Source organism: Prionailurus bengalensis, chromosome B3, assembly GCF_016509475.1.
Source record: "Prionailurus bengalensis isolate Pbe53 chromosome B3, Fcat_Pben_1.1_paternal_pri, whole genome shotgun sequence".
In the NCBI taxonomy this organism is placed as follows: Eukaryota; Metazoa; Chordata; class Mammalia; order Carnivora; family Felidae; genus Prionailurus; species Prionailurus bengalensis.
In genome coordinates, this window is record NC_057355.1 from 68126414 (window position 1) to 68145023 (window position 18610).

Sequence of the window (18610 nt, forward strand, 5' to 3'; positions counted from 1 at the left end):
ACATAGTCTTGTGTATACATACAAAGAAGCAGGTGTGTGTTCAAATTATGATCCTAATTTCAGAGAGAAGTGGAACATTTGAATAGTGTAAGAAAAGCTTGTTCAGCATTTAAATTTTACTTTTGAAATAATTATTTTTCAAAAACAATTTGGTCAACGTTGTTCTCTGATTTTAGAGCCTACCAAGAAAGAAGATTCCTTTCACAACTCATCCAGAAGTTTATCTCTGTGTTGAAATCAGTGCCACCTTCTGGTAACTATCTTCTTCCTCTCAGCTTATTTGTGAAGTTGTGGTTTAGATGCTCCTATAGTATTGACTAGCCTCTAATCTAAAAACTGCTCCTAGAACAGTTTTAAATCATAAAGACAACGTACCTGCCCTCCCCTTTTCGTATATATGACCAGTCTGAGTATTATGACTGCGTTAAAAATTCACATATTTTGGGGTGCCTGGGTAAGCTCTGTTGGTTGAGTGTCTGACGCTTGATTTCGGTTCGGGTCATCCATGGGATTGAGCTCTGCGTTAGGCTCTGTGCTGAATGTGAAGCCTGCTTAAGATTCTTTCTTTCTCTCCCTCCGCCTCTCCCTCTCTCCTCTCTTTTTATATAGTTATTGAAATATTCATTTACTTAGCAAATATTTTTTGAGTTTGCTTGCAAGACCTAGATCCTGAACAAGGTGCTAGGGTACAATGTTGAACAAGTCAGTCACAGACCCACATGGCATTTATCCTGTGGTACTGAATAGTGTTTTTAGACAGCATCAAATACTGATCGAACAGGAGATAGTGATTTTTGAGATAACAAGCTATAAGGCAAAATGGGAAAGATATTCCCTCCAATGTGGCCCCTATTTATTGATGAAACAAATACAAATATATGCTCTGTAGACTATGTACTTAAAAATATGCCATGATTATACTGTATTTGTGTGTGTGTGTATGTGTGTGTGTGTGTGTGTGTGTGTGTGTGTGTGTGAGAGAGAGAGAGAGAGACAGAGAGACAGAGAGACAGAGACAGAGAGACAGAGGGAGATATGCCTATATATCCAGAGGGGCTAATTACATTATGCTGGGTTTGCAAGCTCTACATAGAATACTTTTTACTTAATAAAGGTGTATATATACTATGTAAGGTGTATCATTTGTTAATATTTTATTTCCTAAATGGGATATAATCTAAGAACAGTGCTGTAGATATACCATATTTATATTTTTGCATCAGAGATTGTTGCTTTGTTTACACTAAAGTAGAACAGAATTACTTATAAATGCCAACCTTCCAAGTAATCTTTTACAACTGAAAATCATAACTATAATTTAGTGAGGAATAGATACTAATGCTATATACATCAGCTATACCTGATTTGAGGCATAATGTTACTCCCAGCTTAAGTGTATAGAAAAACTTGTCATATGCTGATAATCTAAGTCACTTACTTGATATTAGTATTTTTATTATTTTATTTTTTTAAATTTACATCTAAATTAGTTAGCATATAGTGAAACAGTGATTTCAGGAGAAGATTCCTTAATGCCCCTTACCCATTTAGCCCATCCCCCCTCGCACAATCCCTCCAGCAACCCTCAGTTTGTTCTCCACATCTATGAGTTGTTAATGTTAGCCATTCTGACAGGTGTGAGGTGGTATCTCATTGTGGTTTTGATTTGTATTTCCCTGATGATGAGTGATGTTGAGCATTTTTTCGTGTGTCAGTTGGCCATCTGGATGTCTTCTTTGGAGAAGTGTCTGTTCATGTCTTTTGCCCATTTATTCACTGGATTATTTGTTTTTTGGGTGTTGAGTTTGATAAGTTCTTTGTAGATTCTAAGTAAGGAAATTTTAACATGTTCTGTCTGTTATATCCAGAACCTGTCACTATGGACAAAGTTCATTACTGTGAAAGATTCATTGAACTTATGATTGATCTGGAGGTAAGAAATTTGCAGTGACTTTCCTGTTACACCATCATTATGGTGGATAAGTTTGAGCATATGACTGTGAAATATATGAAATATTTCTTCATTACCTCAGACAGGCCTTAGATTTTACCTGTTTCTATGTGTAACAGAGAAACAAAAGTAAAATGCAGTTGGCTCTTTAAGTTTTCAAATAACTGTCAGATGGCTGCTATTTGTAGAAAAAAACATGTAGTATAGTTATTAAATATGGGTCCAGCAGTGGCAATTTATTTTCTATCATATTTTAATACCCCATCATGGAGTTTTTAATAGTGGCTGAAGTTGTGGATTTATGGGCATCTCTTTAATAATCTCACTTTTCTAAATGTGCCTAATATTGTTGGTGAAGAAAGATATAGCTGCTATTGTCAATTTTTTAAATTAAGATCCTTGAAGAAGATTTCATAATACTAGGTGCAAGATTTTGACAGAGAGTTCAGATGCAGAGTTGGTATAATTCAGACTGAGTTCATTTCCTTTCCCTCTTTACTGCAGGAAATTGAAAGAAAATCCTTTGTGTTCATTTCTTATCTGGAGAGAGAAGGTAGTTTCTTGACATACGGATTAGAGTATTGGACTTGCAGCCATGCATGAGATCTTCATTCAGATTCTGGTTCTGCCAGTAACTAATTTATAGCCTCTGAGGATCTCAATAACCTCATCTATAAAATGAGGATATTTGATTAGATTAGTGGTTTTCAAACTGATGATCACAGTGTCTCAGCATTGTCTTGCTGACTGTCACAGCACGATGTGGTAAGAGGAAATGGAGGATGAAGTCTCCATATAGGGGTCCCCAGTCTCTTTTCTCTCAGAGTAGCACCATTTTTAAATCTATACCCAAAATATATTGAGATTTCATAGAAGATTTTGTTTGAAAACTACTGGCTTTCCTATCTGTGAAATTTCTTCTAATGTCGTATTTTATTTATAAACATTGCCACTGCGCCTATTTACACATGGACCAGACCCTTTGCTTTGTGCACAGTGTCTTTTGGGAGACTAGAGGGTACTTTGTATATGATTGACACTTCTGAGTGAAGGATCAGTAGAGTTTACTTCTAGCTGCAGAGAACATGCAGATTTATTGCCATGGTATTTATTTTTTTTAGGCCCTCCTCCCCACAAGGCGCTGGTTTAATACCATTCTGGATGACTCCCACCTTTTGGTTCACTGTTACCTTTCCAATCTTGTTCATAGAGAAGAGGATGGCCATCTTTTTTCCCAGGTGAGCATTGATAATATCTGAACATATTTTCATTTCTAAATTGATTCTATTTCTGCCATGCAACCAAGAGTGCCAGTGGTGATATAAAGGAAATTTTACTAAATATCGAATTAAGTAATGTAAATTCCCAATTAGTCATTTTAAAGTAAAATCAAATCTTAGTATAGAAAACAAATGAATGAAGAGCTTTGATTAATCATACATGATTTTATTATTGGACTAAATTAGGATTTTGGCAGTGCAGTCCCACATACTCATGTATTTTATGTTAGTAACCACTGTGGAATACAGTAGATGATGAGCATTAATTTCAAGAGAACTATGCCCTCCTCTCATGGCTGTCTTTCCATATGACGGTGGTGACCAAAACCATTGAGAGCGTGGCAGTGCACTTCATTTGCTACCTTGAGTAGAAAGAAGTAATAGTGTTTCACATTTCCTGTTTCGCATCACCTCTTCAGGAAAAAGTCTTCTACCAAACTCCTAATACTTGCCTTTCAATGAGATCATAGTTGGAGCTATAATTTTTGTGTGCTTATATATTCTTTTAAGAATTCTTTTATCTTGTATCTATATTTTTTCTCATTCTCTTACTAAATTTCTATCCAGTGATTTGCCACATGCATTAAAACATACTAAAATTCTAGTATCTGTTCTGCCATAGGTTAGAATCAATAATGATGAAGATTTGGGGTAAATGTAGCCAGTAGACTGTGTCTCTGGGGAAAACAGGCCTTCATTATAGCAGCAGGAACTAAGCCAAAGAAAGGGCTTAATGGCTGTGGAGACTGATGAGAGGAATAAATATCTTAGCTTTCCTCACCTTGCTGCATTTCCCTAATAGTAGCAGCACACAGAGAAGAATATCTCCAATTATGAATTCCAAAACCCTCATTCAGAAAATTCTGTATTAAGTGGCCTACTTAAGTAAAGGTCCTCAAGAGTTCCCTCTAGTGGTGTAGTTCCATAAATTGGCAGTAGTCTACTTTGTTTTTTTCCATTTAAGTGTTTGGCTTCCTTTGATTAAATCCTTGATGTCCGTTCAGTACTGGGATTTCAATTTAAGTTCCTCTCTGTAGAAGTAGACCGTGTATATGAAATAGACTCTTAACAATTTATTCACAAGACACATACTTTTTCCTCACACAAATAAAACATGTTTGGATATGTTCTGAAGTGTTTGTTGCAGTGTTTATATTCCAGAGTTTTCCAGCACCTCGGAGAAGGTATACAGACTTACTTAATCTTTATAATAAGTAGTTTTTGTTTGTGGTTTCTTGTTCTTATGTTCACACAGTTTATTAATGTAAATGTATCCTTTCAGCTTTTGGACATGCTTAAGTTCTATACTGGTTTTGAGATTAACGACCAGACTGGGAACGCTTTGACAGAGAATGAGATGACTACAATTCACTATGACAGAATCACTTCTCTCCAGGTGACTGATATGCAATATAAGCCTGTGCTTCTGCTCCCATCAAGTTGGTTCATAAATAATGTAGTTTCATGTAGTACAGGTATAAAAAACTACTAATTTAATAGTGTTTCATCTTGAACTTTTATTTTTTTTTAATTTTTAATTTTTTTTTTTTAATTTTTTTTTTTTTCAACGTTTATTCATTTTTGGGACAGAGAGAGACAGAGCATGAACGGGGGAGGGGCAGAGAGAGAGGGAGACACAGAATCTGAAACAGGCTCCAGGCTCTGAGCCATCAGCCCAGAGTCTGACGCGGGGCTCGAACTCACGGACCGCGAGATCGTGACCTGGCTGAAGTCGGACGCTTAACCGACTGCACCACCCAGGCACCCCATCATCTTGAACTTTTAAAATGTTACTTTTAAAATTTTTAAATACTTAAAATAATGCTAATTTTTAAATTTTTTAAAAATATTACTTTTAAATATTTTATTTAAATATTTTAATTATTTTTAAAGAAGTTTTTAAAATATTACTTAAAAAATTTTTTTTAAATATTACTTTTAAAATATTACTATTTCTAATGAATTCATGGGGAAAAAATGGCTTTCTTCATAGTCTTCAATCTTGAGAATCAAGATACTGATATTTGACACTCAGAAATGTTTGATTAATTACTGGGCCAATTTGGTGCATATACTTACCAGTTTTATTTATGAAAGAGTATTCCCAATGTATCGACAAAGTATGTGTGAGCGTTTTATAAATTTTAAAGATAAACACACGTAATGGGACCAAAATTGTCCAGTACAGCTCAGCTGTGTCAACAGAGTACCTTTGTTTTCTGTTCTTGATTTCCTCTTGCTCTTGCCCTTTCTGGTGGTAGAAAGAAGCTTTTATTTGTCACTTTGGAGAAATTCAGTCCTTTCTGTTTCCGTCTTTTTGGGGAAAGAGTCAAACTTAAGTTCAAAATGTCTTTCATAATCAATTCCACTATCTCTCAGGGACTCTCTGCTCTCCCTCTTCTTTCCCCAAATGGCATCTGGGTATATGGAAGCATTGAGATAGCCTCATTGTTTTGGAAGAAGAGTGACCTGCACAGCTTACATGTCTTTTCTTGCTTTGCTCAGAGCATTGGTGTTTTTGTCCTTCTGCTTCTGCCCTTGAAGTAACCACAGCTGGCGCGGCTTGTGGTCTGCTCTTTTGGCACAGGCATGGCATGATGATTCCCGAGGAGCTTGGCTATCTCCTTGCTGATGAGGCTGCACTCTTGCTCTTGGTGATGCTGGAGTCCTCCAGAGAGCTGACTCCCATTCATTTCCTAGCTTCAACAGTTCACTCTCAGGCTTGGGTTGCAGGGTCATTTCACCATTGCCTGTAGTAACCCTATGGCATGCTCACCAGTAACCTTGGCAGGTTTTTGTGTCATCCCACTGTGGGGCACATGAAAACTTCCGGATTTCTCTGTGCCACGTGGGCATTGAGAAAGACTAGGGATGTTATCACATACACTCTTACCCGGTCACTGTAGTGCTACTATTTCTGTTTTCTTGTGGCTTACCCCATGTCGGCTGGGGGTGTTAACCCTGTGAAGTCCTTTCTTTCCAGAGTTCCTAAGTAAAACAAAGCACAAACACACTGTACTTTTGGCTTCTCCCTCAAGCTATCTCTTCAGGTATTTTATTTCTCTCCCTTCCTGTCAGTGAAGGTAGCTTTATTGGCTGTTTCATGTATGTTCAAAATACAACTTAGAAATAAAAAATTGAACATTGACTCTTTGTTTTTGCGTTCCTGCTAGAATAATTCTGGTTTTCCCCCATTGTATTGAATGCTTCTGACTAAATAAGGCAGAGGTCACATATGAGAAGCATATAAGAAACAGAAGTGCATTAATATATTTTTTAATATTTTTATTATATAGTACATAAATTGTAGTTTATTGTTAATATGCAGACATTAGTTCTTGAGTTTTGTTTTTGTTTTTCCCGTTTTCTAGAGAGCTGCCTTTGCACATTTCCCTGAACTCTATGATTTTGCACTCTCAAATGTGGCAGAAGTAGATACTCGGGAATCTTTGGTCAAGTTTTTTGGACCACTTAGGTAAGTCAACATGGAAAGAAAACTGAATTTTAATTTTCTTTGTGTTTTTAATCATTTTGCACTACCTTAGGCAATGTAACTTGTTGCACCGCCCGCTTTGTTGACAACTAAAACTAATGCTTCTCTCCAGCAGTTAGTATCTTTAAGTCACTTCGCTATAATTATTGATCATCTATTTTGGGAGCAAAATTAATATTTATTAATTTAATGGTTTTTATTTTTGTTTTGGAGAGACAGAGCATGAGCTGGGGAGGGGCAGAGAGAGAGAGAGGGAAGCACAGATACGGACATGGGGCTTGAACTCATCATGAGCCATGAAATCATGACCTGAGCCAAAGTTGGACACTTAACCAACTAAGCCACCCAGGCGTCCCAAAATTTATTTTTCATAACTTAAACATTTTTCCTAGATCATAAAGTTTTCTTAAAGTAGAACATAAAACTGGTATCCCATCAGTCATAATATACAACAGAAATCAGTAAATGTTCATATGTGACATCAAAGGTATGAGTTAGAAACCTTTTTGTGTGTTTAAAATTTATGAAATTAGTAATATTCTTTGGCACTCAGCTAATACAGATTTTTGAAAATGTAGTAATACGTTTGTACTACGTGGTAGGCACTCTACTAAGTATGTAAATAATCCTCAAGACTTTCATTCGTGTGAGGAGTAGGTACCATTTAAGGTATAAGGTCACTGAGACACAAAATTGTTAAGTCATTTGTCTAGGTCAAATAGCAAGTAAGCAGCAGAGATAGGATTCAAACCTAACTTTTATTTTTTTATTTAAAAAAAATTTTTTTTAACGTTTATTTATTATTGAGAGACAGAGACAGACCGTGAGCAGGGGAGGGGCAGAGAGAGAGGGAGACACAGAATCTGAAGCAGGCTCTAGGCTCCGAGCTTGTCAGCACAGAGCCCAACACAGGGCTCAAACCCACAAACCGAGCGATCGTGACCTGAGCCGAAGTCAGACGCTTAACCAGCTGAGCCATCCAGGCGCCCCTCAAACCTAACTTTTAACTGTGCTCTGTTATCTCCCTATTGTCCTTAACTCTTGGGAGAAATTATGTTTAGCTCATTATGGCTCTCTAAAATGAAACAAACTTGGCTTTAACTTAGAAGTTGATTAACTTGGAAGATTATTGAATCTTCATAAGAAGATTTAATAACTCTTTTTTTTTTTAATGTTTATTTTTGAGAGAGAGATACAGAGCGTGAGTGGGAGAAGGGCAGACAGAGAGAGAGGCACAGAATCTGAAGGAGGCGCCAGGCTCTGAGCTGTCAGCACAGAGCCCAATGCGGGGCTCGAACTCAAAAACTGTGACATCATGACCTGAGCCAAAGTCGGACGCTTAACCAACCGAGCCACTCAGGCACCCAAATAATAACTCTTATAATAACACATAGAATTATTTCATTCTCTTAATGAACTGCAGAAAGTTCCTTTGAATAACTCTGCCATACTATTTTGTGATCACTCTCCAATTGACAAATCTTTAATTTCTAAATTTTTGGCCATTATTAAAGACTCACTAATGAACAACATCCTTTTTTTATTTCTGTGTGAAAATTTTTGGCACTGATTCACAGAAGCAGAATGGCTGACAAAGGGTTTATGTATTTAAAATTTGTTATATATTGCTAAATTCCCTTCAAAAGTATGTACCAGTTATACCAACAGAATTTGAGGATTTATTTCTTTCCCTACCAGCTAGGTAAATTAGTCTTTAATTTTCGCCAATCCAAAGATAAAAGAACCGTCATTGTTTTACTTTGCATTTTGTGATTATGTTGGGGAAATTGAGCATCTTTCAATTTTTCTTGGCCATTTGCATTTTGTCTGTAACTTTCTTGTTATCTTTTGCTATTTTGTATTTCATTGCTTGTCATATTGATTTCTTTAAGAACCTGTATTTTGTATACTAATATTTTGTCTAATTTGTGTTGTAATTATTTTCTCTCAGTTTCTCACTTTAGATTTTGTGTTGGTATATTTTGTTATTACAGTGTTTACAATTTTTAAATTATATGTCAAGTCTTCTTAACAACAATAGCAAATGTTTTATGTTAGAAGGCCTTCCTCCCCATAAGATTATAAAGTAGTATGTTTTTAAAACACCTTTATAGATTTTTTTTTTTTACATTAAACGTAGCTGCATAATCCATATGGGGAATTTATTTTTGCCCGTATTACTTCTTTACAATCTTGTAAATTATAGATGATGTTAAAAACCTTTTTTTTAATGTGGATTATAGCCATTATATTTGCTATAATAGAAATTAAAACTGGGGGCGCCTGGGTGGCGCAGTCGGTTAAGCGTCCGACTTCAGCCAGGTCACGATCTCGCGGTCTGTGAGTTCGAGCCCCGCGTCGGGCTCTGGGCTGATGGCTCGGAGCCTGGAGCCTGTTTCCGATTCTGTGTCTCCCTCTCTCTCTGCCCCTCCCCCGTTCATGCTCTGTCTCTCTCTGTCCCAAAAATGAATAAACGTTGAAAAAAAAAATTAAAAAAAAAAAAAGAAATTAAAACTGGAAAAATGTTAAATAATTTATTTAAAAAAACTAATTAAAAGCCTATTATGTTAGCATACATATTATTAATGAAAAATATATTCTCCCAAATTAAAAAAAATATAGTGAAAAGTGGCATTGTTTTACACTTTTGCAATCTCTTTAATGTCTGACTTAATCAAAGACAGTTGAATTTGCAGATGTGCTTCTGTATTTCATTTATTGTGAGATTGTTTTGGTTGAAGTAAATGAAGAAAATCAGGCCTTATGCAAAAGGGAAATATATTTCAGTAGCTTTTTCAAATAATTGTGAATATTTTTCTTTGATACAATGTAAAAACTTGACAAGTGGTAGTTTCTTAAATGTTAGTTTTAGTGTGGTACCTGAAACCATATTAAGGAACTCTGTGAGTTAAATTAAAGTGAATTAATTTTAGAAATGGCGATATTTACCTTGCTTATGGATGAGAGGACTCAATTAAGGTATGAATTCTGCCCAAACTGATCCATAGATATAATTCAGTTCCAATCAAAATTCCAGCAGAATATTTTCTAGAAATTAACAGGCTTATTCAGAAATTAATATAGAAAGGCAGAGATGAGAGCAGCCTAAACCATTTTGAAAAAGAACAGAGTTGGAGGATCCTCACTACCGAATTTCAAGATTGCTTGTAAAGCTACAGTAGTCAAGACCCTGTGGTATTGAATAAAAGACAGACAGACATAGACATCACCGGAACAAAATAGAATTCAGAAATAGACCGCACATATATGGTTAGTTGATTTTTGACTAAGATGCCAAAGCAACTCAATGGAGAAAGGATAATCTTTTCCATAATAGTGGAACGGTTGGACATCTCTATGCAGAGTATGAAATTTAACCCATACTTCACATTCTGTACACAGATTAACTCAAAGTGAGTCATAGACCTATTTATCAAAACAGGAACTAATAGGACATACAGGATATCTGTGTGATTATGGTTTGTACAAACATTTCCATAGACACCAAAGCACAGTCCATAAAGAAAGAAAATGGGTAAGTTGGACTTTATAAAAATTTAAAACTATTACTATTTGAAAAGACATTGTTAAGAGAATGAAAATACAACCCCACAGTGGAAGAAAATATTGGCCAAACACTTATCTGATGATGGGCTGTGTCAGAACTCAGTGATAAGAAAACAATTTAAAAATAGCTCAGGGAGTGCCTGGGTGGCTCAGTCTGTTGAGTGTCCGACTCTGGCTTTCAGCTCAGGTCATGTTCCTGGGGTTGTGGGATCAAACCCTGGTCAGGCTCCGTGCTGGCTGTGGAGTCTGCTTGGGATTCTCTTTCTCCCACTTGCACTCTCTTTCTCTCAAATATATATAAAAAAACGTTTAGCTCAAGATTTGAACAGATACTTCACCAAAGACAATGCATTTCAATAACGCCACAGAAAGATGCTTAGTATCTTTAGTCATTAGAGAAATGCATATTAAAATCATAATGAGATACCATTACATGTCTTTTAGAATTGTTTAAAAAAAACATGCAGTGTATTGACTTATGACAAGGATGTGAAGCAGCTGGATTCTCATACATAGCTGATAGGAATTCAAAGTTCGCAAAAATTTGACAGTTTCCTATAAAGTTAAACATGTACTTACTGTACAATCTAGTATTCTCACAGATATACCCAAGAGAAATGAAAATTTGTGTTTGCACGAAAATCTGTGTGGAAATGTATATAGTGGCTTTAGTTATAGTTGTCTTTTAAAAACATCCTTCAACTGGTGAGTGAATACACGTGCTGTGCTACATCCCATATGATGGAATACTACTCAGCAATAAAAAGGAACCGATTACAGACATGCAGTCTGGGTGCATTTTAGTTGCGTTATGCTAAATGAAAGCAACCAGTGTCCAAGGCTACATAATGTATGATTCCATTTATTTGACCTTCTAGAAAAAGCAAAGTCGTGGAGATCAGAAACAGATTAGTGGTTACCAGGGACTGGGATAGAGTATGTGAGGGAATTTGGGGAGCGTGATGAACGTATTTAAGTAATGGAAAGCTGTTCAGCTCACGGTGGTGAATGCAAGTTTTCTAGAATTCCAGTTTTTCACTTGGCAGTTCAAATTTTATCTTTGGTAACAAATACTATCAGTTGTTTTCCTTAAAGTTACTGGTTTGTTCAGATTTGAAAATTTTTTGCCATTTATTCAGGTCTGAATAACCATAGTTTGTCAGTTCTTTCAAGCAAAAATTGTGTGCAAAATGTGTGCATCCCATTCTGTCACACAGAATTTTTTAAAAGCATAGTCAAGAGTCCAAATTTAATTATATTAATAATTAATTTTAATTACTAATTTAATTTTAGTTAATATATTAATTTTGCTGCTTCATTAATTGCATTCTTAATGTTTTTTACTCTGCATGGGGTAGTGAGGAATGCTATGGCTACTTACAGTCCTGGTTGGTGCCACCACCTTACCCTATGTCAGCAGTTTACCCACCATTGCTTTACACTGTGTAGGTAAAGACAGTGGAAAAAACAAATAATGTCCTAGTATTAATATAAAATAGTATTTTTCTTGCATACTTCCTAGAAGGGTCTCAGGGACCATAGGGGTATGCAGACGATAATTTGAGAGCCTACATTAAGGGGATTAACTTTCATTGGTAATTTTTTTTTAATTTTCTGCTGTATCATAGGATTATATTTTCTAGGTAAAATGTTTTAAGCCATCTGTAAAATTAGGTGTTTCAAAAATGAACTAGGGTTAAATTAATAGAATACTCTTGATCTGAATATTCCTTATTCTGCAGTTCAAATACACTCCACCAGGTGGCATCATACCTCTGCTTGTTACCAACTCTTCCTAAAAATGAAGACACAACTTTTGATAAAGAATTTCTTCTAGAATTGCTGGTAAATGTTAATGTTCTTTGAATTTTCCCTACCATTTTGAATCATACCTAAAGACCTGGGTATGTCTTTTTTTCTAGGGCTAAAGGGTAAGTAGATCATTGCTACCTATACCTATTTTACAATTACATCATCATTTGGTTTTGTCAGATTTCTTTTCTCATTTGTTAGATTTCTTTTCTCAAGACTTTACCTCTCACAACTGCTTTATGGCATGACATTGCATACAGACATTTATGAGCAGCTTCTTTGTCAGGCTCTGGATTCAGGCAATGGGGAATGCATAGATAATTGACACCATTCCTGCCTTTTAGAGGTCACAGTTACATACACACACACAGGTAATACATATGTATTCATATCTGTCTATCTGTGTATTTTAAAAGTTATTTAAAGTACCTTGAATATTGACGTTTATCATTAGAAAACTCAGGAATGTTTAAAGAAAATAAGTTATCACTGACTTAGTGGCTTAAGAATTCTAAGGGATTTTTCAGTCATTTTGGAAAGTAGTGGACTTTATCTCTCAAACTAATACTTTTTTTGGTAAGGTTTTTTTTTTTTTAGGTTTTCTTTTTTTTAAGTGCAGTTTTAAGGCTCACAGAAAAATTTGAGGGAAAGGAGTATACCTTACTTTTAGCTTTAGTAAAATCATTCATAAAATGTATGAGTAATTATGTCTACACTATGAATATTTAAGTTGTTTGCAATGTTCACTTACAAATAATGATGTGATCCTGACACATGCCTCTTTGTGCGTATGTGGGGACATTTAGGAGAGGTACCTAGAAGTGAAATTATTTGATTAAAACATGTGCTTATTTAAAAGATAGGATGCAGCCAAATTATCCTCAAAAAGGTGCATTTCCCACCAACAGTGTGTTAGAGTAAATCTCCTTAAGCTTGTACCAGCATTGGGTGTTATGAGTCATCCCAATTTTTGCTAGTGTCATGAGTTAAAAAAAAAAAAAAAAAAGCTTGTTTTAATTTTTTGTTTTCTGTTTGCTATTGAAAAGATCCTAAAGGACTTCCTTCCTCTGCTATAGTTTGAGTAGTTTTTAGTATGTTTTTTATAACTTTACAAACATACACTATGTTAGAGTATATATACATCTTTTAACATAGAGCCATAATGGGCACACAGTTTTGTGACATATATTCCAAGCTAATACTTTTAATATAGGGTATAAAATACAATTCCTTACTATAGAGAAGAAGATATGCTACTTCGGGAATAGTTACCAGAAACTATTATAGCAGATGTTTTAAGCCTGGTGACAGGTGCTTCAGTGCCATTTGGAGAGAAATTCCTGGAGTTTTAAATTAATTCATGTGTGGAAAATACTTTTTTATTGATATATTTACTTGTGTGAAATGTATGTCTCGGGTCACCATCTTTGCCTTCTTCGTTATTTCCGAGTGCCAAGTACTTTCTAAAAATTCCTTGTCCTATTTTCTGACAATGTAAAATCGTTTCTCATAAGTCAGGTTTGGGGATTATTAATAAATCCTTACTATACAAAGAAATGAGGATTTCTTTAGGAATCTTTCTAATGGAAAACAGGTTTAAACATAAGGCTTGATTTTATGCCTTTTACAGTCTTAGAGCTAAGATTTTATTTTTAAAATTGAAATATTTATGCCAAAAAGAAAACCGTTTTAAAAATTTTTAAATTTATAGTGCTACAGCATTATCTCTCATTTCCTCTTGTTCCTAAACGATTTCCTCAGGCTTTGGATTCTTCTAATATCTGAATAATGATGAAGAAGTTGAAATATGCATATTGGTTAGATGATATCACACTGTCTTCTTTCCTAAAATAATACTATCTCTACTGAAGAGAACATGACACATTTTTCAAATATATCATTATTTTAACATATTAATTAGGGAACAAGCTTATTTCTGTGTTTGAAATAGAGGACTACTATAATATTAACAATGGAAATCTACATAGAGGCCATCAAGTCCACCTCTCATTTTACAAGGAAGGCTGAGACCAGGTTATTAATAAACAAAATTTTCCATATTGTTTAGTTAGTATAAGAATAAAAACTTTAATCGAGGACTTAGGGCTCCCATTTTTTTCTTACATTGATGAATACTAAGTGCTGGCATGTGCAAGGCACCTTGATGCTATTTTACAGTATTCTATTTCATTTTCATAAGAAACCTGAGAGGTAGGTGGTATTTTATCTGTTTTACTGAAAGATTGTTAAAATCAGGGAAGTTGAGGTATCTTGCCCAGTTTTTATGTAGCTCATACATAGAGAGAGGTTCTGGGAGTTGAACTCAGATCCATCTGATTACAAAGCTCACCGTAATGGGTGCCTCTTTCATCTTTGATTTATGGAGAAATTGGAAAAAGGAAAGAAAAACCTCTAAGTACTACCATAACTGAAAGAGATGAAACTTCTCATTTCAAACTTTATGGTGAATTTCTCCATAAATCATTTTAACAAAAGATGCTTCTGACTTTCTACATGAACCTGTTTCTAGGTATCTCGTCACGAACGTCGAATTTCTCAGATTCAGCAGTTGAACCAGATGCCTTTGTATCCAACTGAGAAAATCATTTGGGATGAAAATATTGTCCCAACTGAATACTATTCTGGGGAAGGTAAGCCAGAGAAGCACGGGATTCAGGTGTGCCATGAATTTTAATTTAGAATTTATCATAGGTAACTGAAAGTACTTCTGTCTGTTACATACATTAGGATAATATTCTGGTACCTTCAAGTTCATTTTAAAGCTGGAAACTATTCAGTATTTGAATGCTTAGCATTAAGGATTTTTATTAAATTTAACCATGTCCTAATGTGTGTATGTGCATGTCCTCAGATGTGCACCTGTATACATATTTTATGTCATGTACATATGTCATCCTTTATAAAATATGACCATAAGCAATAAAATACTGTAAGGAACCTAATAGTATAGGAAGTGTAGCTTTCATTATGTCACTGTAATAGGTTTTGTTTGGTAGTGTTTTATTTCAAAGCCTTTTTTAGAAGTTCTTCTGAATTCCTTGTTAAGCCAGTTAATGACCACCAAAAATTGTCATTTGTTAATAATAAACCCCTAGTCTGATTGAAAATAGGATTCCCTGGTTTGTTTACCTATTTCAGCAGATTTGTTCCTAAATGCTTTTGTTCATCCTTTAAGGATGAGAATTCGCCAAAATTGAGTATATGCTGAAGTATATCGTGACGTATTTTGAAGGCATATTTCAAAAAAAATTTTAAGGAAATTTTTTGAACAATGGTATCATTATGAGAAGCTTAGCTGTTTTAAAGACCTCACCAGTGGTACATTTATTTAAAATGGATACTTCAGAGTCCTGTCCTAAAGCCATAACTTTAGTATACGCAGTGCACCAAAATTTTTCTAGATTTCATAATAGGCAGTCTTCATTTTTTATTTTTTTCATTCTTACGATGGCCGGTGCATTGTTTTCTCACTTTTCCAGTTTGTTCATGCTAAAAGCATTTGTGACCATGGATGTATGCCATCTCTTTTCTAATCAGTTCCTACAAAGCAGATACCACTTCATATTTTGTTTGGCAGTAAATAGCTTATATTTTCTTAAACATAGACCTAGTCATACATGTACCTTTTGGTGCTCCTCAATCACACTGGTCAGCATATAAAACACATTTTGCCAGGTATAGAAAGTATTGCTCTTCTTTCGTTCCTGTGAACTTAAAGGAAAAGGGATTTAAATCTTTTCAGCTTTTATAGAAAGAAAGTATTTCAGAACAATATTAGTTGCCAAATGGTTTCATTGTAATTAAGCTGTTTTCAGACAGTTGACTATATCATGCCATTGTTCTTTCGTGACCATGGATGGCCCTGTGTTTTGGGGGCTCAACATCTGCTGATAATAAATAGGCAAAGATCAAAGCTAATACTGCATGATACAGACTGCTTCTAGCTCCCAGGGAGAGGAAGAAATTGGGACAGATATAAAAATAGATATATTGTAAGAATTGTAAAGAAAATTCTTATAAAATCTTTGGCCCCTTTTTTGGACCTTTTTAATAAACACAGATCTAGAAAGCCACACAGAATAAATATAGAGCTTAACTAAGTATCATAAGAGAAATAACCACCTTGTTAGCCATCCCAGAACCCTCCTATAAGCTCCTTCCTAGTTACTGCTTCTGCCTCCATTTGAAAGTAACCACGTCTTCACTTCCATAGTAATCACTATATATTTCTTCATAGTTTTATCACCGAATTGTGCAACCACATATGATAGTTAATCGTGCACATTTTTTAAATGTCTTTTACTTTACAAGTACTTCATATCCTTCCTTTTGTTTTGAAGAACCTGAGTTGTTTGTTCCACAGTCTAGCTTTTTTTTAGTGACTACTCAGTATACACCCGAGTATGTCCCTCTGCTCTTTATGTTTCTTACAGATTGGTACCTGAATGCAGAAGCTTGATCAGGCTTAAGGTTTTCTCTCTGGCAAGATTCTTGGTAGTGTTGTATTCTTTCATCAGAGGCATATGATGTCTGGTTGTTTTTGTGGGTATGATGTTAGCTGCCATTGCTGCTTAACAGCTAGATTTGTTAATTCAATGACGGTTGCAAAATGGTGACATTTTAATTCTTTTTTTCTTTTTTTTAATAAAATTGTGCTCTCAAAGAGATGCTTTCCCTTAGCCTCTGGCCTGAAAGATACAGAGTCAGATTATAAATCAGAATTTATGAACATAAATGATGTGAAATAAATAAAAATTTTTTATGTTTATTTATTTTTGAGACAGAGAGAGCATGAGCAGGGGAAGAGGAGGGGTAGTGTGAGAGAGACAGAGAGATGGACAGACACAGAATCCAAAGCAGGCTCCAGGCTCTGAGCTGTCAGCACAGAGCCTGATGCAGGGCTCGAACTCACAAACTGTGAGATCATGACCTGAGCCGAAGTTGGTCGCTTAACCAACTGAGCCACTCAGGTGCCCCCCATTTTTTTATTTATGTTTTTTGCTATTAGGTTCATCATTGCTTTGGTACAGTGGGAATGGAAGTAACTCCAGGAATAACAACCAATGCCGTATCCTTAAAGTCTAGCCAAAAGACGAGATTCAGAGCACTGTAATGACCACTGGAGATAGATTTATGCATTGTAGTATACTAATTAGGTTCTGCGATAAACTTGTCATGGGGTTAGTTTATGGTCATTGGTTACTTCGAGCTTTGCCAAATAAAAATTAGTAAAGGAAGAATTTTTAAACTACTTGAGACTATATTAATTTTAAGTATCTTCAAATATTTTTTAGAAGATTGTTTGTATATGAATTATTGATATGTGGTTGTATGTTTTAATGAGATTTGTTCTTCCTTTCCAGTTCTTAGTAGATAGTTCTTAACCTGGTTTTAGTTCTGTGTGAAAGTAAAAATAGGACCTTATCAAATATGCTGTATTTCAGCATATTAAACATTAAATTAGACTCTACCAAATTTGTGGTACATTTCTTTATACATAGTACAGCTGTCTGAGTAAGAGAATAATTTGGATGTGGATGTTGTTTTCTTTTTCAGGTTGTCTTGCTCTTCCCAAGTTGAATTTGCAATTTTTGACTCTCCATGATTACCTTCTAAGGAACTTTAATCTCTTCCGCTTAGAATCAACTTACGAAATTAGGCAGGACATCGAGGATAGTGTCAGCAGAATGAAGCCATGGTTAGTAAATTGGTTCCATTTGTAATGAAGAGATGCAAACCGTGACATACCTCTGTCAGAAACCTCATAAGTGTGTTTAGAAATAGTATACCTGGCTTGTAGATGCCCTCCAAAATATGATATTTATTCTTTGAGAAATTGTCTGATTTCTGTAAATTTACTCTTTGAGAAATTCTCTAAATTCTCTAATGTGGATTAGAGTATATCAGAAGTGCTAAAATATAAAATATGTATCTGGATCCTTGGGGGTGGGGGACTGGAAATAAGATAAGGGGGGAGAGGTCATCATTCTTGGGACAGGGAAGAAGTGTAGAGGAGAGTAGGTTGAACATGAGTAAAAGGGTAAAGAGGGAGGGTATGGGCTGACCCAGTGGGTCTATACTAGGGCAGGACGGTTTAAGTCCTGGGAGCTTATAATAAAGGGGTCTTCTGCTACCCCAGCTGCTCTTGTGGCTGTCACCAGTACCTCAGTTAGCCTCTCTAAGGGACCTGGCAAGAGATGAGGAGCATTGCTGAGCATCACATGGAATGGAACGTTGGGAAGTCTTCCTTGGCCCTCCATCCATAGATTACCTTGACTAAATCAGGATTTATTTGGGGGCCCGTGAGTAGGGCTCATTATTTGATGAAGTCTTCTGCTTAAACTCCCTGCCTGCTAGCTCATGTTTGGAATTCCGTTAGCTAAGAAAAGACTTTCATTCTAGTTATTGGAAGCAGCTGTGCATTAGGAGATTTGTGGAGGTTAGTTTTCGTTTTAGACATGACTTTATGTCCTTCATTTATTATTT

The 18610-nt window shown here is 35.4% G+C and overlaps 1 protein-coding gene across 1 annotated transcript in view; it reads left to right on the forward strand.

The window, feature by feature from the left end:
* The window catches only part of AQR (aquarius intron-binding spliceosomal factor), a 99655-nt gene that overhangs the window by 33663 nt on the left and 47382 nt on the right, over positions 1-18610 (forward strand). The window contains exons 10-17 of the mRNA XM_043555714.1: positions 177-253; positions 1869-1933; positions 3073-3189; positions 4514-4627; positions 6603-6706; positions 12034-12136; positions 14634-14754; positions 17681-17822. Coding sequence (XP_043411649.1) covers positions 177-253; positions 1869-1933; positions 3073-3189; positions 4514-4627; positions 6603-6706; positions 12034-12136; positions 14634-14754; positions 17681-17822 — 843 coding nt within the window. The remainder of the gene's footprint in view (positions 1-176; positions 254-1868; positions 1934-3072; positions 3190-4513; positions 4628-6602; positions 6707-12033; positions 12137-14633; positions 14755-17680; positions 17823-18610) is intronic.